Source organism: Pistacia vera, unplaced genomic scaffold (genome assembly GCF_008641045.1).
Source record: "Pistacia vera cultivar Batoury unplaced genomic scaffold, PisVer_v2 Contig123, whole genome shotgun sequence".
NCBI classification, from domain to species: domain Eukaryota; kingdom Viridiplantae; phylum Streptophyta; class Magnoliopsida; order Sapindales; family Anacardiaceae; genus Pistacia; species Pistacia vera.
In genome coordinates this window covers 847,187-869,635 of record NW_022195282.1, presented here as the reverse complement: position 1 = coordinate 869,635, position 22,449 = coordinate 847,187, and the positions used below count along the sequence as shown (strand labels likewise).

The 22,449-nt window shown below is 40.2% G+C and overlaps 1 protein-coding gene and 1 long non-coding RNA gene across 3 annotated transcripts; both read left to right on the top strand.

Annotated features, from left to right (window-relative positions):
• Nucleotides 1–3,277: 3,277 nt before the first annotated feature.
• On the top strand, nt 3,278–6,006 carry LOC116116324. The gene is made up of 4 exons (XM_031402418.1): nt 3,278–3,385; nt 3,722–3,807; nt 3,900–4,141; nt 5,464–6,006. The coding sequence occupies exons 1-4, from the start codon at nt 3,293–3,295 to the stop codon at nt 5,514–5,516; spliced, it is 474 nt and encodes a 157-aa protein (XP_031258278.1). The 5' UTR covers nt 3,278–3,292; the 3' UTR covers nt 5,517–6,006.
• A 389-nt stretch (nt 6,007–6,395) lies between these two features.
• LOC116116332 lies at nt 6,396–9,667 on the top strand. 2 transcript variants are annotated; one of them, XR_004125794.1, is made up of 3 exons: nt 6,396–7,571; nt 8,125–8,252; nt 8,617–9,667. It is a non-coding gene; the product is annotated as an uncharacterized LOC116116332 (long non-coding RNA). The 2 variants fall into 2 exon arrangements; XR_004125793.1 differs by lacking the exon at nt 8,617–9,667 and having other exon boundaries at nt 8,125–8,330.
• The last annotated feature ends 12,782 nt before the right edge of the window (nt 9,668–22,449 follow it).

Here is a 22,449-nt window from a genome sequence, read left to right as displayed (position 1 = left end):
CTAAGCATTGGATTGATGATCATATTTGTTGCTAGAACCAATACACATTAGTTTTTTTAACTCTTATCTTTCTTGTTTCCTTTTCACTCTACCTTTTTATAGATTTCATTTGTTGTTTCATTATACAAGAAGAAAAGCCTCTTTTGGAATTGTAGCCGCTTATCACCGAAGTCACTACCGTTGAAGTTACTTCTGCTGCACCTTTGCTACCAGTTCCTCTTGTTGTGGCATGAGATGCCCACTGTACGCTAGTTGGCCCCAAATATATGTGCAAGATATGCGATTTCTCGTTATTAGAACCATTTACTGCTGTTCACTTTCTGGTGGACATGTGATGTCTACTAAGTTGTTTAAATTGTTTTATGTGCAGGGTTGGATCTTTATCTAATATTAAGATTCTCATTTTTGAGTCAAAGAAGGCTACTTCAGTTATTTTATATATACCAATGCATATTAAATTTTGACTATTTACTAGCTTAGTACAGTGATTATATTTAATTTCAGTTGTGAAGTTCATGCAGGTTCTGAACATGTTGGTGAAAGAAGCCAAGTAATCCTCTTGTTGTACAGCAAGAAGCTAGATTCCCCCAAACAAAGGCTAGGAAGACAGACAAAAGAGTGACTTTTGCACCTCAATTTGTTATCATATCAGGCAGGAAACCATTTTCATTTCTCGTTTTCCTCCTTGACTTCATGAAAAAATTATGCAGCAAATTTGTAGTATTTAGAACTGCTACCATTACCTTATTGCTGATTAATTTTGTCCATTCACGCTTAGGAAAAAATTAAAGTAAAATTTATCAATAACCTTGTAAAATTGGAAAACCAAGGAGATTGAAGGTGATTACCTACTTGTTCGAATATCTTGAATCCTTCTTTTGATTAAAAACTGATGACATTGCTGCACAATGTGGTCATTATATCTCATTTGATCTGAACCTTGTGGCACTATTCTAAATATAGGTTGGTTCAGTTGATAATTCTGCGGTGATGCTAATACAGTTACTCTAATTCTAAATATATTTTGGCTCAGATGATAAATTCTACTCTGATGCTAAATCCAGAATCACTGATATCCAAGAAAGGCCACCATCATATGATCTCCTTCATTTTGAGAAGTATCCTTCAAATCGTCCCGATCTTGAAGCCATTTGGAAGTCAGTAATGTCTTCTTATTGGTGCCACTGAGTACTTTCATCCGTTCTTGAAGATTGGTGGAATCTTTATTCAAGCATAAGAAAAAATCAATTTGGCTCACTCATTATCTCATCGTTTCTGTTATTCTACCTACCTTGCATCTGGATATATATCCAAGTATACCTTTCTATGGATTTGATAAGTAGAATACTATAAATGGGTTTTAGTTGGGAAACCTGTTAATAATTTGAATTCGGTTGTCATTAATAAAGTGATTCAATCTTTGTTCCTAATAGAATGTTGTTAATAAATGATTCAATCTGTATTCTTGAAAAATACAAACATTTCCTGGTCGATCTGGTTAATTATTACCACAAGTAAAAAATTGTTTACCTAGTCTGATATAATTTTTGGAGTTGATTCAAACCTCTCATATCCAACCCATTTATAGGATTCCACCGTGGAACCCCTTTTCTGTTATAAATTAACTGAAGGGTTAAGCCTTTGAAATTATAACCTGTAAGAAGATGTCTCTTAATATACATAAGAGCTAAGCGTCATGCACTTAACTTCTTTGCTAAGTTCGAGTGGCCTTAACTCTTTGGAAATGAACTATATGCATATAAACTATTTATCGAAAAGATTGTTAAAAACATACTAAAAAACACACCAGTAGAAATAAAAAAACAACGAAAACACGAACCTAGCTAACATAATCAATTCAAAAAATTAGCAAGACAAAATAGTTAAATTCTAGGGTAGCATGGCATTCACGGCTCATTTTGAGAAAAATAAATAAAAAAATCCACGTAAACCATCATTAGCAACTACACTAAAGACAGTAGAAAAACTTACCATGAACAATGGAGCTTTGTAATAATCTCTTTTAAGATTATCAATTGACCTCGTCACCTTCTGTTGATAATCTAACACAATATCTTTTGCAATAAATGAAATCAAGAAATTTCACAATTTTAACTAATCCAAATAAACTTGTAAGAACAATAATTTAGGAATGCCACCTCAAATGGTAGCCAATACAAAAGCTTCTTCCCAAATACTTGAGCATAAAAAATACNCATATATGAATTGAAGAACTCTTTCTTCTATTATTTATGATATATATAGATACAAGACAAAATGCTCTGAAACCGACAACACGAATGGTTTCTAGGGCATACACTAATATACACTGACATTTAAATCCTCTAAATTTGTTAATTTAACTAAACACCCCCAATTTTTTTATTTTAAAAAATTGACAAAAACACCCCAGCAACCCACATTTACCAGATTCCGGCCACCATCACTGGAAGCTGGTCAGAATCTGATACAATGGGGCACTATCAACTGAATCTGATCGGTAGTGCGCCGATCTAGCCTTTTTTGGCCAGATCACAATGGATCTACCCGAAAAAGGCCAGATCTACGACCAAAGATCTGGCCGTCAACAGCCAGATCTTTGGTTGTAGCCAGTCGTCAACGATGGTCATATCTTTGGCTGTCGTTGATGACCAAATGCGGCAAGATCTGGCCGTCAACAGTCAGATCTTTGGCCGTAGCCAATCGTCAACGACGGCCGTATCTTGACGACCAAATGGAACAAGATCTGATCGTCAATGGCCAGATCTAGCCATAGATGTGACATTTTCTGGCCAGATCCACCGTGGATCTGGCCGAAAAAGGCCATATTGGGACACGACCTACCAGATCCAGTCGGTCGTGCACCAATACGACGACTCCGGTCACCCTCCGGCGGTGGTGACTGGTTGTTCGTATTTAATCGGTGGGTTAGAGGTGTTTTTGTTAATTTTTAATATTTTATTATATACGTGTTTAGTAAATAAACAAACATAGGAGGATATTTTTGTTAATCTCCAAATCCTACATCGTAATACCCATCCAATTTTATTTTTTTTCAAACTATTATTTCAAAAAGTATCAGCATAATGAACCCAACGAAGTCTTAATTAAAATATCATTTTAAGTTTGTAATTAATTAAATAACTATAAAATTTAAAACTCTTTATTAAATAATCATTTGCTTAAGAGTATAAGCTTAAACGGTGTAAACTTATCTATAAGCCTACTTTTGTGTTTTTTTAAGAGTTGAAATAGTGTTTTAATAGCCGCGCCGTAACTTCCTAAAGAAGATATGAAGAAGTCGATAAAGCAAAGAAACCAGTCTCAACTCTCATCCATAGAATCACGCCTGACGATGACTAAACTTCATGTTCCAGTTGCAGTGGTAATTAAAATTAATTTACCATTCTCATTCATAATCTTCCATTGCATTCGTAAATCTTTAATGTCTTTACTATCTTTCTATTTCTGTTCAATAACAATTAACAAAGCTGCCGTTCATGCATTTTCCATTTTCGCTAAAATTTTCTTAATCTGCTGCACATTTAAAGATTTTTTCTGAGTCTTCTGGATTTTAGGACGTGTAATTTTTACTGTTCAAGTTTGCATGTGCCGTGATGGTACATTATTTGCTACTGTTATTTTTATTTTATTGATTGTTTTGATGAGGATGTGAAAATTATTTGTTGGAGTAATTATTTGATGATTTGTTTAATTGCAGGGCGAACTCTGTGAAATATGTGGTGATGGAGGTTTTGAAGAGTGTAAAGTGACGTGTGATCAGTGCAAAGTTGCGTGCCAACATATGTATGTTTGAAAGATTAGTGAAGTGTTCTTGTTATTTTTTCAATCTTTGCGTAATCAAATTAAAATAAAATTTTGAAAATTTCTTTTATCAGGTATTGCATGCGCCACAACAGTTTGGTAGCTCCAGAAATTTGGTTTTGTCAAGAATGTTGCCTTAGCAATCACTTAGTTGTGGAATTGCCTATTGAAAACAAGAAAAGTGTGGTAATTGAGGAAGAACCAACTCTTCAAGCACTGTTTTCGCCTTCTTTAATGACAGGCGGACAGCCAAGAGTCCATTCATGTACTTCTCGGCGAAAGGGCAATACAAGGAAAAAGGGAAAGAAGCTTTCAGGCAAGAAATTACAAAATTAAAACTGTTGATTGTCCTTTTTGTGCTGTGAAATTATGCTTAAATGTTTCTTTTGGTCTAGGAAATTCTGTGTTGTTCATGATAAAATGTTGTTATTTAGCCCCAGAATTTTTTCCTATTATTGGAATATTTTGGGGTTTTCTTTTCCTCAGAGTTGTTATCTTTCAGGTAATGAAATTTTGGGGTTATGTTTGAAATTCAAAACTTTCTAAGGTTGAGCATTTATAGAATGTCAGTTGTAAACATTTAAGTAAATAATTCCATCAGGAACTGTTGCAGTTTTCAAAACATTTGTAGGAGACAATAGTGAAATTAATTTAAAATTTGAATGCCAAAGCATAAGATATTAGAGACAAGAGATGTATAAATTTAAATCATTTCAATAACATCAATATGAACATGGATCCTTTACTGTATACATTCTGGGTACAAACAAAGATGCTATAATATTATTGTCAGCAACTAGCATTTTTGATAAACTTTTCGAAGAATGAAAAATAGTTTGAAAGTAAAGTTCAATTTTTTTACCCTAAAAGTTGATTCTAAAAGTAAGTAAAGTTCAATTTTTTTATCCTAAAAGTTGATTCTAAAAGTAATGTATGGTTTTTAATTGAAAAATTAAAACTGAAATTGGTGTTTGCAATCAATTTTATACTCCAAACTCTAAGCATGTCAATATAGGATGCCCCACTCACCTACCTGCACAATTAGTGTTCCATTCTAATCCTGATATGACTTAATGAGTTGGTCGATAGATTAACTAGCATGCTTTCTGACTCTGTATTTTAAGCTTCCTCAAAGTCCTTTTTTCTTGGTTCACTTTAAAAGCTACCTGCAGCATAGAAATCTGGAGTTTTAGAATGAAATGGGACCATTGAACATCCTGCCACTTCCAAACTTGATGTCTTTTGAGGTAGAATTTTTATTTATTTCCTTAAAAGGTGAATTCAAATAGTTGTTTCTAGGGAAGAAGAGAGAAGGATATAAACATAGAATCAACCTCTAAGGTTGACACAACATGGGTGTGTTTGATGTACTTATGGGCAAAAGTAGTGTAATTCCCCTTAATTAACTTGGGATATCTTTTAATTCTCCCCTTTGGAATTCAAATGAATATATCAATTTGACACAATTTGGCCTTAAATGAAAAAAAAAAAAAAAAAAAAAAAAACCTGAAGTTACTGTTTGGGAGAATAGAATAACTAAGCATTGGATTGATGATCATCTTCGTTGCTAGAACCAATACACATTAGCTTTTTTAACTCTGATCTTTCTTGATTCCTTTTCACTCTAACTTTTTATAGATTTCATTTGTTGTGTCATTGTACAAGAAGAAAAGCCTCTTTTGGAATTGTAGCTGCTCATCACCGAAGTCACTACCGTTGAAGTTACTTCTGCTGCACCTTTGCAACCAGTTCCTCTTGTTGTGGCATGAGATGCCCACTGTACGCTAGTTGGCCCCAAATATGTGCAAGATATGTGATTTCTCGTTATTAGAACCATTTACTGCTGTTCACTTTCTGGTGGACATGTGATGTCTACTTAAGTTGTTTAAATTGTTTTATGAGCAGGGTTGGATCTTTATCTAATATTAAGATTCTCATTTTTGAGTCAAAGAAGGCAACTTCAGTTATTTCATATATACCAATGCATATTAAATTTTGACTATTTACTGGCTTAGTACAGTGATTATATTTAATTTCAGTTGTGAAGTTCATGCAGGTTCTGAACATGTTGGTGAAAGAAGCCAAGTAATCCTCTTGTTGTACAGGAAGAAGCTAGATTCCCCCAAACGAAGGCTAGGAAGACAGACAAAAGAGTGACTTTTGCACCTCAATTTGTTATCATATCAGGCAGGAAACCACTTTCATTTCTCGTTTTCCTCCTTGACTTCATGAAAAAATTATGCAGCAAATTTGTAGTATTTAGAACTGCTACCATTACCTTATTGCTGATTAATTTTGTCCATTCACGCTTAGGAAAAAATTGAAGTAAAATTTATCAATAACCTTGTAAAATTGGAAAACCAAGGAGATTGAAAGTGATTACCTACTTGTTCGATCATCTTGAATCCTTCTTTTGATTAAAAACTGATGACATTGCTGCACAATGTGGTCATTATATCTCATTTGATCTGAACCTTGTGGCACTATTCTAAATATAGGTTTGTTCAGTTGATAATTCTGCAGTGATGCTAATACAGTTGCTCTAATTCTAAATATATTTTGGCTCAGATGACAAATTCTACTCTGATTCTAAATCCAGAATCTCCGATATCCAACAAAGGCCACCATCATATGATCTCCTTCATTTTGAGAAGTATCCTTCAAATCGTCCTGATCTTGAAGCCATTTGGAAGTCAGTAATGTCTTCTTATTTGGTGCCACTGAGTACTTTCATCCGTTCTTGAAGATTGGTGGAATCTTTATTCAAGCATAAGAAAAAATCAATTTGGCTCACTGATGGACCTCCGGTAACCAAATGGTTTGTGGTTTGTCAGAACCAAGCACAAGGGAAAAGGCAAGACTGGACAGGTGGCAAATTCGCACAACCAACTGGGGACAGATGGCAGCAAGGAAAGAGTGAGGCCATTGGTTATGAGGCTTGCACAATGAAAGGGTGACAAGTGTGAGGAATTGGTTATGAATTTGTTAGGAGTCAGCTGGTTGGCACAACGAGAAAACGACGGGTGTCTGGATTTGTTGCAAAAGGAATCTGGAAGCAAATATAAAAGGGGAACATTAGGCGTGATGGAGCATGGAGAATTAGTGAAGTGAATTAGGAGGAGCTGACCCTCGAAGTTCAGCAGTGCTTAGAGTCCATTTCCATTTCTGTTTTATTTCCAAGTTTAGCATTTGTAATCAAGTGTTGTAAAACACATTTCTATTCTATTTTGTTATCTCACATCGAGTGTTACCAACTTTTCTCAATTAATTCCAGTATTATTTATTTATGTCAGGACATCCCAAGATTACGCAATCTTCTAATGTTGGAGCTACAGTTCTTGATGAACAGAATTCTTCAGAGGTGAAAAATAAAAGTCTTGATGGGCTATATGTTCCTCAAAGTTTTTCTGAAAAGGCTGCTAGAAAAACTTAATGATCTGAGCTTAGAAAAGATATCTTTAGATTTAGTTGAAGTGCCAATGAAATTCATCCATTGGGAGCCTTCCACATAATGTGAAAAATGAGAAAGCAGTTGCTCCTCCTGGTGTCTGGACGTCTGAAGGTCATGACCAGACTTATAATGCTGGAACTGCAGTTCGACAATATTCCTCGGAGGTGAACAATGAATTGATAGATGGCCATTATTTTCCCTTGAAGTTTGTAAAAGAGCATTAAGGCAACTCATGATGTGATCTTAAAAAAGTTATCTTCAAATTTGGTGGAAAGCTCCAATCAGAAGTGATAAGGTATTGTTGTTGGGTAATATACTTGAGCTGTAACTAACAAATACTTCTTTTCACCGAGAAATATAGTTCTCAGAATAAACTTAACTATTGATCAGCATAAGTATTAAAGTGGTTTTTGGCAATTTGATTTTCAATCTTCATCTTCATATTAAGGTACAAGTGGTTTTTGGCAATTTGATTTTCAATCTTCATCTTCATATTAAGGTACAAGTGGTTATTCTGCGAAACCCCCAAAAAAATGTTTTGATCTTATTTTAGAATAATATAGATATATGCAGGGTGCCTTAGACAACTTACTTCTCTATCACGTCGATATGTTTCTGGATCCATTTATTGAATTCCGACCTTTTTAAAAAAAAAAAAAGTTGACTAGATCAAATAATAAAGTTAGTAGTACAGAGTTCTGTTCCAGCAGTATGGTCGATGCGAGTGCTTGTTGAGTCTGCTTTTTTGGCATAATTCATTTATGTTCTTGTTATACTATTACTTTCTAAATCTGTTTGTTAAATGTTATAAAACCTATATGTACTCATTCATGCTGTACAAAATGCAGTTCTCTGGCTCAGCCACACATTTACTAGTTGCTTAGCCGGGCCTAATCATGGAGCATACACCTTGTACAAATCAGAAAGAGACCAGCATGAGATATTGTTGATGTCAAAAGATCACCGCATTTAATGAGTAAGGCCAATAACTTATATGTTCTATCTGGTGGTTGTCTTTGACGTCTTTTATTTAAGCCAAAAGCATCATTTCATATCCCTGGTAAACTTTTCTTACATTTCCTGGGATCAGCTTGAGTCCAAATTATATGATGTTGTGCTCTTTGTTCCACAAATTTTGTTGTCATGGTGCGTTTTCTTGAACTCATAGGGTTCAGCTGCAAATACATAAAATTAGGTGGAGACTTTCATAATTATAGAAACGAGTTACTCACTGTTTCTGGCATAGTTATAATTGCTAATTTTTGTGTCATTATTATACGAGTTTTGTTCTCAGGAAAACTGGATCATGCTGTTGACTATTTGTGTAAATGCTAGTGCAGGTAAACTTTTCTTTTTTGAAGGATATAGATTGGATAAATTTAGTTTATGGACTTGAGAACATTGTTTTAAAACCCGGACCGAAGGGCAACTTGCTTCATTGCCCGGGTCATGGGTCAACCGGTTAGACCGGCCGGTTGGACCAGTGATGTTAACATAGGCAAAACAAAATATCTTTTTTTTTTTTTTTTTTTTTGAAAATTTCAGAATACCAGCTTAATTACTACCCAATTCAAACTCAATAACAATCCCGATTTAATTGCAATCCAAAGTCCCCAAACATCATCCATTACAAATTAAGTCTCCAAACATCATCCATTACAAAATAAATGATAAAATACATAATAATTAATAACAAAACTGCAAGTGCTTTTTACATACAAATTCAGTGAACAAATTATCCATCAAAGCAATAGATTCATAAAAAAAAAAGAGTGGAAATATCTTTACAAAAGAGAGAGGTGTTGTCTTCATTGATTTTGAGCAAGAGAAGTGTTGTCGTCGTCGTCGATTCTAGTGAAGGAGGGAGGCGTCGTCGTGCAAGGAGAAGGGAGGTGCGTCGTCGCTGAAATCCAACGAGTGAGATGTTGCCTTCGTCGAGCAAGGGAAAAGGGAGGAGAAGGGAGGTGTATCGCTACCGAAATCTAGCGAGGGAGGTGCTGCTGTCGTCGAGCAAGGGAGAAGGGAGGTGCGTCGTCACCGAAATCTAGTGAGGGAGGTGTTGCTGTCGTCGAGCAAGGGAGAAAGGAAGTGCGTTATCGTCGAAATTCAGTGAGGGAGGTGTTGCTGTCGTCGAGCAAGGGTCCAAGGGAGAGTGGAGTTGAGAGATTGAATTGAGACTGAGTACAGTTATTTGAGAAGAGAGTTGCGATTTTGGAGAGTTGAGAGATTGAAAAGAGTGGAGAAGTGAAGTCGCATGAAAAATAAATCAGATTTAGGGTTTTTTTCATTTTAAACATTGACCTGGTTTACCAAGCGGGTCGCACTGTTCATCCGGTTTGATAATGGGTTTAAACGGTTTTTAAGTAATTGCCGGTTTTATATTAGTTCGGACCAGACACACAACCGAGTCTCGGTTGAACCGGTTAGACAGGCCAGTCTGGTCCGGCTTTTAAAACAGAGCTTGAGAAACATAAGACAATAAAATTAAAGCAAAAAAAAAAAAAAAAAAACAATAGTGTTATTTGAGCCCAACTAAAACTCTTTATAAGCCCCAATTGAAATAAATTTTATTAAAAAATTACTTTAAATTAAGTCTCAATTTATTCAAATCAGCCCTTCTTTTTCTTAGATTCAACCGTATAAAGTCAAATGATCTATATTCTATATGTTACTCTCATTCCGTATTTCTCTTTCTCCTTTGTTTCTCTACCATACCAATTTTGGTTAATCTTTCGATCGTTTCATAGTTATGGACATATCTAAACAAATATGTATAAAACTAAAATTCTAAAGTATTTTTATGCTAACAAATGACTCTCATCAATTAAAATTTTTAGTTCATAATTTTTAATTCTTTGTTTTTTTTCCTTCATTCATTTTAATTGTTAACTATCTTCCACAGTTATCCTTTCGGAAAAAAAAAAAAAAAAATTTGTTAGACTTCAGATTTTGTAATTGTGAAAAATATCTGTAAATCAATCTTATTGTATTAAAAGTAATTCGTCTATTATGGTAATTTTCAATTGAGTTAATAGACATCAGTCCCCTAAGATATGATATAATAACAAAAATATTTTTATCATCAGTAGACTAATAATAAGTCATTAAAATTTATATTGTTATAAATTTAGTAAATATTATCAAATTGCCTCCTACGGTTTATTTTAGCACCTATAACTTAGTGATATGAAAATTTCTGTTATTTTGAAAATCTTTGAAGGATTTTTGTTATTATATCATACCTTAGGAGAATTAATGACGTTAACTTTTTTGGATTTTCTGTTACGCTGACATCAACATGATCATGTCAACAGTTTAGCCCACCAGTTCAACCGCTCGAACCGGGACCGATCATGGTTCGAGCTTCAGAAGAGTGATAGAAACACAAAATAAACCATAGATAACAATACGATAGAATTTCCACAACTGAAATATCAGCCAAAGTTATTTGAATATGTCATACCTCATGAGTACTCAAGCATTGAAGAAATGCGATTGATATCTTTCTTAGTTATAAATTCATTAAACTCACCAGAGGAATTTGCATGAAAACTTTTAGAAGAGAATATCAATAACTCCACACCATTTATACAACTCTTCAGTACCCCATCTTGCATCTCGATGACCCCCAAAATTCTAACTGCTCTTTGGACCTACAATAATAGAATCCTTTAAAAAAAAAAAAAAAAAAAAAAAATCATCACCTTCATCTTCCCCAGCATCTTAAAATAATAACCAAGATTGGTCAAGTGCGGACCAAAAAAGGCAAATATCATCTACGTTGGGAGGGTCATTATGAAAAACCTCTATTATGCCTGGAAAAATAGGGCTGACGCAGAGCCCTGTCAGCGCAAGTGGTCAGAGCTTAGGTAAGTCCAGGAGGCGTTCGAATACAGTCACGTCACACACTGACGTAAGAGGCGTGCTCCTGCCAGTGCAGTAGGTGTGCGTCAGGCTAGTGAAAGGCTGGAGGTAATCCACGTGTCCAATCCCTGCAAGGATCGAGTAAATCACTCGGGCAGGTGAATAACGGAGCGCAAGGAAGGATTTGGACAGCAATCTGACCCACTTCCTGATTTAGTAATCATTACCTCAATCCATCCCACTATAAATAGAGGGCTCATCTCCCGTTTGTGGGATTAGCTAATTTCTCTTTGTTATTACATATATTCTCTCACTCTCTTTTGTAATCTCCTGTAAATCAGCTCGTTGAACGCAACCTGACTTCAGTATATTAATAAAATATCAGTGGACGTAGGAGTTGCTTGTTTAAGCATCTGAACCACTTTAAACATCATTCCCCATCTCTTATCCATTCTCATACCCCCATTTGCGTGTGTTTTCTGAGTCAGTTCAGCATTTCACATGTGCGTTTAGTTGGTATCAAAATCATGCATCAATAGTTTGGCGATAGAAGGAGGGCTTGATTTAGAATTCGTCCTTCATCAGAAGAATCTCTAACTAGTCAATCCTACAACAGCAAATGGCTCGTAGATTCGAATCTGAACGAACCAACCATGGTGAGAGAGAAATCCCCCAGGTGCAAGAGGACACTTCTTCTAAAGTGCCCCTAGTTCCACAAAATCTCTTGGAGGATATTCCTTCGAGCTCACTGTTTAACCCAGTCGTCATGAGCTACTTGGAGAGGTTCAACAATACTCTCCAAACAGTCAACCAAAGGTTGGACCGTTTAGATTGGGTTGCACCACCCGAATCAAATGAGGCAGTGCCACCGCCTAAAACGCTTGCAAGTCGCATGAAAGTGCGGAAAAGGGCGATAACCCGTGCTACGTGCACTGTAGCGCGTCAAAGGAAGGGAAAGCAGGTGGCGAACAATGGGCCTAAAGGCTCCGAGGGACCAGTGAACACCGATCGCACCCTGAGTAGAATACCCATGGCACAAAGACTCGGTGATAGGTCACATCCCGAGCTGTCCCATGCCACATCGCGCAAGCACTTCCACAAAAGTGTTAGGTGGGGAGATTCCCACTACCGCCAAAATGACAACCTTGATCATCGTCGCGCGGGAAGTCTTACCATCCGCGGGTTGGTTCGCGCCACCACGGAGGTCGGGAAGGTTCCCCGGACCATTCATCGCCATTACACGACTCTAGTCAGCGTGTGTTGAGAGCGGCCGGAACTACCGGCTGAGGTGAGGAGGAATCTAACCTCCGGACTTTTCTCAATCGCAATCGCGAGGGTCGAACCCGTACGGGGGAAAACAATCCCTAGATGGCTCCGCTGTCTCAAATTGAGGAGCTACAATGAGCTCTGGATCGGCTAAAAGCTTAGCAAAATGAGCGAGGGCAGGTCACAGAGGCATCTCCATTTTCTCTAGCTGTGTTAGCCGTCCTTCTCCCGTCTAGATTCAGAATGCCCGATTTGCGGGCATTCGATGTAAATTCTGATCCGTAGGATCATTTATACGAATTCAATGACTTGATGGAACTTCACCAAGTTTCTGATTTGGCAAAATGCCGATGCTTGGCAGTAACTCTTACATCTCATGCCAAGCGATGGTTCAGGTCACTCCCGGCGGGATCAATTAGCTCGTGGAATCAGATGAGCTCGACATTCTTGAGACACTTCCAAGCAAACAGGAAGTTCTTAATGCCTTTGAGCTACCTCAGCAACATAAGGCAAGAGACGGATGAATCCCTCCAATCTTACATCGATAAGTTCCACAGAGAGCTCCATAAAGTAGCTCACACTCCCGAAGATTCCGTTTGGACTCTCATCATAGCAGGAGTTCATCCACAGACATATCTGTGGAAGGAGTTACAATCAAAGGACGATGTTTCTCTTACCTACTTTTACAACCTTACGAAGAAATACCTCCGTATTGAGAACTCCATGGCGGTTGCAATGCACTAGGTCGGGGGGAAAATAGGAGAGTGGATCACAAATGGGCTAATGACGATCAACGAAAAGGAAAGAAACCACAGTTCGAGCCTAAGAATTCTTATGCTCCAATTCCTCATTGCAATCGCGACAGGAATCAGTATACCCCTTTGAATGCATCTGTTTAGGCCATTCTTGATAAGTTAGAAGAGGCTGGTCTGCTCGGAGAGCCTGAGCCCATGAAAGGTCCCTCCTCATCTAGAAATAGCAAAAAAATATTGTCGTTATCATTGGGACAATGGGCATCACACCGATGAATGCCAAGCTCTCAAGTAGGCAATCAAATATCTTATCAAGCAGGGGCACTTCAAAGAGTATGTTGATGACTCTGCTCCCGTAAGGGAGAAAAATCGAGAGGAACTGAGTAAGAAGTATCCTGATCGCAAGGGTATCTGTAGCGTGGGGATAATCTTTGGAGGACCACACCTTGGAGGAAACTAGCGAGGTGTCTAAGAAAGATATGCTCGTGTAGCCCATCACGGCCCTATCCGTGTAATGTACACGAAGCAACGACCACCAAAGGTTCGTAGGGAGGAGGAAATCACCTTCTCCAAGAAAGACGCAGTCTGATTGCATCATTCCTATGATGATGCTCTCGTCATCACGCCCCAACTAGGGCGCTTTGACGTCCACAGAATGCTGGTGGACAACGGAAGCGTTGTGAACATCCTATTCTAGCTAGCTTTTGAGAGAATGAAATTGGATAAGGCCAACCTGAAGCCCGCCTCAATCCCCCTATATGGTTTTACAGGGGATCATCTAATCCCCAAAGGAACGATCTCACTTCCAGTCACGCTGGGTGACTTTGACAAGGTGACCAAAATAATTGAATTCTTAGTAGTGGATTGCCCGTCCGCTTTCAATGGCATTCTAGGGCGACCTCTACTGAGGAACTTCAAAGCAGTCACTTCAATCTACCATTTCAAGATGAAGCTCGACGGGGATAGGGGAAGTAAGTAGGTCTCAGCACACATCTCACGACTGCTATGTAAAGGCAGTGCAGATGGTGTACAAGGGGAATGACATCTCTCGTGGCATTCCCAAATAGGCAATGACGATCAGTCGGATCGAACCACAGCTTGGCCTAGCCGAGGATAATATGGATCCTCGTATCTAGGAATGCCTTGCCAGTAGACCAGTTGAGGATCTAACGGAAGTGTCAATCGACCAGAACGAGTCCAGCTGAGTGTTGAGGATTGGAAGCAATCTCAACCCCCAGCTCGGTAACGACTTGATCAGCTTCCTCAGAGAAAGTATTGATGTGTTTGCATGGATGCATGCCGATATGGTCAGGATCAACTCGGATATCATTTTCCATGCCTTGAATATCGATAGTAAAGCTAAGCTGGTCCGCCAAAAAAGAAGAGTGATGGATCCAGAGCGGTATGCTGCCTTGAAAATCAAGGTAGATAACCTCATTCATAATGGGTCCATCCGAGAAGCACTCTACCCGAGCTGGGTCGCCAACTTGATTCTGGTAAAGAAGCCCAATGGCAAGTGACAGACCTGTGTTGAATTCACCGACCTCAATAAAGCCTACCCAAAAGACAGCTTTCCCCTACCCAGGATCGATCAGCTCGTTGATGCCACCTCTGGGCATGAGCTGCTGAGTTTTATGGATGCATACTCGGGATACAATCAAATTTTGATGTATGCACCGGACGAAGAGCATACGTCTTTTGTAACAGATTGGGGGCTGTATTGCTATAGGGTTATGCCCTTCTACCTGAAAAATACTAGAGCAACTTACCAGCGGTTGGTTAACCAAATGTTTTTTGAACAGATCGGAAAGTCGATGGAAGTCTGTGTTGATGATATGCTAGTCAAGTCGCATGTGGCTTTAGATCACATAGCACATCTCGCTGAGATGTTCGACATCCTCTGGAAATACAGAATGAAGCTCAATCCTTCCAAATGCTCAGTCGGAGTATCCTCAGGAAAATTCCCGGGGTACATGGTTAAACAGCGGGGAATACAGATCAACCCTGAGAAAATCCAAGCTCTTCTCGACATGAAAAGCCCGACCAACCAAAAACAGGTTCAAAGTCTCAATGGGTGAATAGTGGCACTCAGTCGCTTTCATATCGAGGGCAACAGATCGCTGCTTGCCATTCTTCAACATACTCAGGGTCAATAAGAAGTTTGAGTGGACTCCCGAGTGCGAACAGGCATTTCAGATCATTAAAGAGTACCTCAAAAAACCACTTCTTCTATCCAAGCCTCTCCCGCAAGAAATTCTGCTCCTATATTTGTCCATCTCTCAGTACACAGTCAGTACACCATTAGTTCGAGAAGAAAGCAAGGTTCAATGGCCAGTGTATTATGCGAGCAAGCATTTGTTAGATGCCAAGATGTAGTATCCGAAAATGGAGCGATTAGCTTATGCCCTACTGATCGCTTCCTGAACATTACGACCTTACTTCCATTCCCATACAATCCATGTGATGAAAAGTTACCCGCTCAAGCAGGTCCTCCAAAAACCAGAGGCATCGGGTAAATTGCTCAAATGGGCCATGGAACTAAGTCAGTTTGATCTGTAATATAGACCGAAAGCAACCATCAAAGGGCAGGTTGTCGCTTATTTCATTTCAGAATTCTCATATCACCGGACCAAAGAATCCAAGCAACAGGCCAGCGAAATCAACTAGGATACTATTCAAAATCTGTCGACCTAGAGCCTATACGTCGATGGATCATCGAACAGGAGAAGGGTCGGGGCATGTGTTCTCCTCTTAAGTCCCGAGGGGACTCGTATTCATGGCATCCTCCGATTTGGGTTCAAAGCGACCAATAATAAAGCTGAGTATGAAGCTCTGCCCGCTGGGTTGCGGTTGGCCAGAGAAATGGGATCAACCGCAATTAGCATCCACAACGACTCCATGCTGGTTGTCAACCAGATTTTGGGAGAATACCAGGCCAAGGAAGAAAATATGATCAGCTATCTGAAGAAAGCTAAGGCCGCACTCGAGCCGTTCAAGCACTTCACAATCACACAAATTCCTAGAGATAGCAATTCTGTGGCAGATGCCTTGGCAAAGATAGCCTCATCGCTAGACTCAGATGCATCGGAAAGTATTCCTATTTGGTTCACAGAGGCTCCCAGTGTCAGCTCGATCGATCAGGTCGTGAATACAGTAGAATCAGCTTCTTGGATGACCCCTATCATTCAGTATCTCCGAGATGGGACCTTGCTCAACGACAAGGTCGAAGCAAGGACCCTTCGAACAAGAGTTGCTCGTTACACACTAATAGGAGACCAGTTGTATAGGCGAGGGTTTAGCGCTCCCCTTCTCCGATGTGTAACCGGCAAAGAAGTAGACTACATCATACGAGAGATATATGAAGGGATCTGCGATAATCACATGGACGCACGATCTCTCACTAACAAAGTTGTTCATCAAGGATATTACTGGCCCCTGATTTAAGAGGACACCTACAACTTTGTCAAAAAGTGTGACAAGTGCCTGCGGTTCGCGAAAATACCGCGAGCTCCTTCCCACCAGCTGATAACCATGACCAGCCCCTGGCCATTCTCCATGAGGGAAATTGATCTCATTGGTCCCATACCAGTTGGTAAAAGGGGAGTCAAGTATGCGGTGGTCGCAGTAGACTACTTGACCAAGTGGGTCGAAGCAGAGCCATTAGCCGCGATCACCACCAAAAAGCTTAAGGACTTCATCTTCAAAAACATTGTGTGCCGCTATAGGATTCCTCATACCCTCATATCTGATAACGGGAAGCAGTTCGATAACGAGGAATTCAAGTAGTTTTGAGACGAGCTGGGTATCCACAAAAAGTTTGCCTCAGTCGCAAGACCGCAAGCAAATGGTCAAGTTGAAGCTGTTAACAAAACCATCACGCACAATCTGAAGGCCAAACTTGGCGTAGCTAAGGAAAATTTGGCCAACGACCTTCCTGAAGTCCTGTGGGCATATAGGACGACTCCGAGAACCTTTATCTTAGAAACCCTTTTTTCATTAGCATATGGCTGCGAAACGATGATCCCTATAGAGGTAGGGAGCGGTTCTCTTTGGAGGGACCTGTTCAACGAAACCGACAATGAAGCTCTTATGCATGCAAGTTTGGATCTAGTTGAAGAACATCACAGCAAGGCTCAGCTAAGAATAGCAGCCTATCAGCAATGCACGAAAAGGTTTTTCGACTCTAAGGTCAGAAAAAGAGACTTCCAGGTCGGTGACCTCGTTTGAAAGGAAATCTTTCTCGGTACTAGAGAACTAAGTGCAGGAGTTTTGGGACCGAATTGGGAGGGCCCATATCGCATCGCCAAAGTAATAAGACTGGGGACTTATCATCTCAAAAGGCTGAATGGTTCTGAAGTACCGCGAGCTTGGAATGCTGAACATCTCCGACCATATTATCAGTAATTCCAAACTCAATTTTTTCCCTGTAAAGATTTTACTTTTCTTAATCTTTGTAAATAGCAAGTGTATAATTCTGTTCTTTTGTAATCGTTTTTACATATATATAATTATGTTCGCTTAAACTTGTACCAATGTTATTGTAAACAGTTAGAACGCGATCTCATATGTAACAGAAAATACGAAAATTGTAAGTACTCATGAAAGATTGTGAAAAGCGATGTCTTTATTCATTATAAAAAGGGAAAGTACATGGGCAAAAAGGGAAAAGACTACAGAAGGAGATCACTGGTCCTCGTTCCCAGGCTGCTCGCCGACCACCTGTTCGGGTGTGAGCTCCTTTAGAACGAACTCCGGATGCTCCTCTTCCAGATCAAGTCCTCGAGCTGCTTCCTCAGCCTCAGCCCGTACCATGGAAGCAAGTTCGTTCCGATACTCGTTAGGGAGGTCAGACAGATCCATCTCAGGGTTCTTCGGCCAAAGGGCAAAGATGGACTAAATCGTCCATTCTGTAGCCCTACTCTCATGTCTGCCTCCTGCTGCTGCATCTCCGTAGTTAGTGAAGTGACGTGACCTCGAGTGAAGTAGAGCTCGGCCTCAAGCGCTGATCGCTACTTCTCAGTAGTCTCCCACAAATAGCCCATTTTCCTCTCTGCTCGTAAGGCCCGCTCGAAGGTCGTTTGTAGCACCTGGTCTTTCTTGCCAGCCTCTCTAGTGAGTTTGGCCATGGTCCTCTGGAGCTCCTTCACCTCCTCACTATGCTTTTCCAGCTTGGCCTTCTGAAAGTCCATCGCACAAAGCGTATCATCCCTTTTGAACAAATGCTGATTCGCCTGAATGATGGACGAGTCTCTGTCTATTCGCGCAGCCTCTAGTTCCCGCTTGAGCCGCACATTCTCTTCCCTTATCCCGACCAGTCCCTCAGCGGCCCCCAGCTGGACCTTCTGCAGGGACAAGTGTATGGAGAGTAGGGCCTGTATAACGAAGAGAATAAAGTTAGTCCTTTATATTACAAAAACAAATGTCCTCGCCAAAGGCAGCTCGTTTACCTTGCTCAGGTGCTGGAAGGACGTGGTCATTAGGGCCATAGTGCCAGAGGCCATGAACTGCTCAAAAGCCTCCGCAAGCCTGCATTCCAGCAAAGCAAAGACTATTAGTTGCAGATGGTCCGGTAGCTGACCCATTGACTCCAGCACGGGGGTGTCTGTGCCTATAGCAAGTAGAGTTCCCTCCGTTGGCTCCTTACCTAACTTCTTCATGGGGACTGCGGCCGTTTGTTGTCTTGTCTGCGGACCCTTAGGAGTAATAGAGATGTCGGTCGCACCCCTAGGTGGCCCTCACGAGCGAAAAGCTTTGTAAGGCTGCGATCTCTCAAGCTGAATGCCCAAACCCTCCGGTTTGGACTTTGATTCCTCGGTCCGAATTTGACTTCTTTTCTTAGGCCTTTGGGCCATGGTTTTCTGCTTTGGGCGAGAAATTAAAGGCTAGGGAGCACCCACAGGTCGAGCTGGAGTAGCTGCTGATGTCCTTCCGGTTGGGGGACTGCTGGGAGTCGCTTCAGTTGGGCCAGTGGCACCCATTCGGGGGAAGGCAAATTGCTGTGGTCACGGTGATTTGGGCGCCTTGGGAGGCATGGTTGCTGTACGCGAACATCGTTAGTAAACAATTTGCTGCATGCGAAATCAAAAAGGCTAAGGTCAAGAAGCTTACTAGGTGTGGTGTCTAGGGTCGTTTTTGAGTTGAAGAAACCGTACTTCCAAAAATTTATGGTTGTCACGAGCAATCTTGCATCGTGAATCTCTTCAGGCAGCAAGTCGAAGGTAGCGATCCTATCCGGATCCTCGAGGAGCTCTAACTTGGTCATTTTGTTAACTGGGAAGAAACAAAGAGCTCGTTAGCAAAGAACGAAAGAAAGTTCACAAACTCAAAAGAAAGAAGGACCTATTTGGCTCCTGAAAATGGCAAATGCCATTATGACAAAAGAAAAAGAACTTCGTCTCGTATGCCCCTACGTTGCTCGGGTAACTGTGTATTCTCGCTTCAATAGTAGGTCGCTTGGAAAGATAGTAAGAATCCTTGTCCTTACTCTTTTTCAGAATGTATGAGCAACCAAGCTCTAGCGCGGTTAGCTCGCCCAATCCATTCTCGCCGTATGCGATGTACATAGCCATGACTATCATGTATGCGTTCGACGCGAGCTGCAATAGTGTGATCCCGAAATGATCGAGGATCGACCTGACAAAAGGGTGGAAGGGGATCAGCCCCCCACTTTTGAATATGTTCTCGGAGATCGTAGCCATCCCTCGTGGTGGACTCCGAGTTGTGTGTACCCTATCTTGGAAGACCTCTACGTCAAGAGCGTATTGGTCTACCACCTTCTGGATCTCATCGTCAATAATTATTGACAGGATCTCTTGAGGGGGACCCTTCTCAGTCCTGGTCGTTGGGGAGTCCATTCTTCTGTGGTCTGAAAAGAAAAGCGACATGCAAGGAATCACTCAGTCTTCGTACACAATTTCGTACGATGACGTGGAGGAAAAAAAAATACTTCCTCCCTTAAACCCTAGAAAAACCCTAACAGAATACTTTTAGAGCCACCATCAATGGCTCAATCCCAAAGAGAATATTTCATCTCTGATCAACTTCCAACAGACTGTCATCGCACGACAACTATTGAAAACAAGAAAAAATAGTAAAAGTGGTGGAAGGATCATCCTTACCTCTTGAAATGAAAAGATTAGTCCTCCTGCTCCGGATATCAAGCATGCACCAATTTGATAGACAAAGAACCAAGGCTCACGAAAATCTCTTGCTCTCTCTCTGAGAAGATGAATACTGTGACATTGCCTGAAGTGAACTTGGGATTTTATAGGGAAGGAAGTGGCGCATTGGTTTCCCGAAGTCAAATGACGTTTGGGCGGAAAACGCATCTCACCGTTGATTGCAACCACATGTCATAGATCAGCGGAGAAGAGTGACCGTCATGCTTCGAGAAACCAAATCGTCGTTCTCTTCTATTGAAACACTCAAGCGACGACACGTTTTCCCTCCTCCACATTAAAGGCGCTCACATCCGCATTTAATGCACTGATATGGAATGTCATTTCAGCATGGCTAGCATTTAATGCCCATGGCTGACACTTATTACGCATAAGATAGTCTATCAGAGCAAAAGATATTTCATTAAATGCATCAGCTATAAAAGTGCAACAGATAACATTTGAAGAGGTCGTTACGCACAACACTCTTCGGCTCATGTCTCACCGCGAAGCGACATGACCCCTCGATCTTGTCTCGTGTCAACTGTGAGGCGACATGACTCTTCGACTTGGATGTATATTGGTCGTGAGGCCATACGATCTCTTGCCTTATGCAAAAAATTCCGCAAAGTGCAATCAGGTCGTAAACCTTAGACGAAGGTCAAAGTCATCATCGTGGCACTGGATATGGTTTAATACAAGTCGTTGACCCTTAAAGTAAAGGCCATTTCAGGTTGCTTGTATGAAAATGTTTCTTCGACCTCTTGGCATCTAGATCGGGTCAACCAATGTTCAAACCCATCAAATCAAGGCATAATATGTAGTTTCCAAGGTTCGATTCTCAAACCTTAAAAACTAGGGGATTTCTATTATACCTGAAAAAGTAAGGCTGACACAAAGCCCTGTCAGCGCAAGTGGTCAGAGCTTAGGTAAGTCCAAGAACCGTTCAGATGCAACCATGTCGCACGCGCACGCAAAAGGCGTGCTCCTGCCAGTGCAGTAGTTGTGCGTTAGGCTGGTGAAAGGTTAGAGGTGATCCACATGTCCAATCCCTGTAAGAATCGAGTAAATCACTCGGGTAGGTGAATAGCGGGGCGCAAGGAAGGATTTGGACGGCAATCTGACCCACTTCCTGATTTAGTAATCATTACCTCAATCCATCCCACTATAAATAGAGGGCTTCTCTCCCGTTTGTGGGATTGGCTAATTTCTCTCTGTAATAGCATATATTCTCTCACTCTCTCTTGTAATCTCCTGTAAATTAGCTTGCTGAACGCAACTTGACCACAGTATATTAATACAATATCAATGGACGTAGGAGTCGCTTATTTAAGCATCCGAACCACTTTAAACATTGTTCCCCATCTCTTATCCATTCTCATAGCCCCATTCGCGTGTGTTTTCTGAGTCAGTTCAGCATTTCACACGTGCGTTTAGTTGGTGTCAAAATCACGCATCAGCAACCTTTAACCAAATATTGTCACGTGGAAGCAATGAACACAACAACACTCCCGGCATTTGCTTTGAAAACTCGAGCTTTACGACGAACTGTGTTTGCAGGATAAGCTTGGAATCCATCAAACAATTCGCTGCAAGTGGTAAAATTAAAATTTGTCAGACAAGCAACAATGATGTATTTAGTAGATAAAAAACAACTTCAGTATGTTCTTGTTCTAGTTGATTTAGGACAAAGAACTCCAGATGTTTGGCTCCCACCCACAGAGCAAAAGGTTATCTTATAGCCTAGAGATATGAAGTGTTAATGATTTAGTTAGATTCCTCATTGACCCTTGTTTTTGAAGTTTCGATCTTGTTATTACTTATTAGGCACAACAGAGTCTTTTGGCTCTGGTTTTCAAACATACCAATGTGAACCACAATCAAGCATATAAATGCAGAGTGTTGAGAGTCAATTGACTTTCAAGTTGAATTTTCTCAAACTAGAGTCAATAATAATCTTGTTATCACTTGTTGGCTTTTGGGGGAAAGCAAGTGATAATTTTATATTAGGTCAACCTGTTGATGCAAAACAGCAATGACATATTTGATTCTCCACACTGCCTTGAAAGAGAGAAGAGAAAGGGAGAAGTAAAAAAAAAAAAAAAAAAAAAAAAAAGAGAAGAGAAATGGGTAA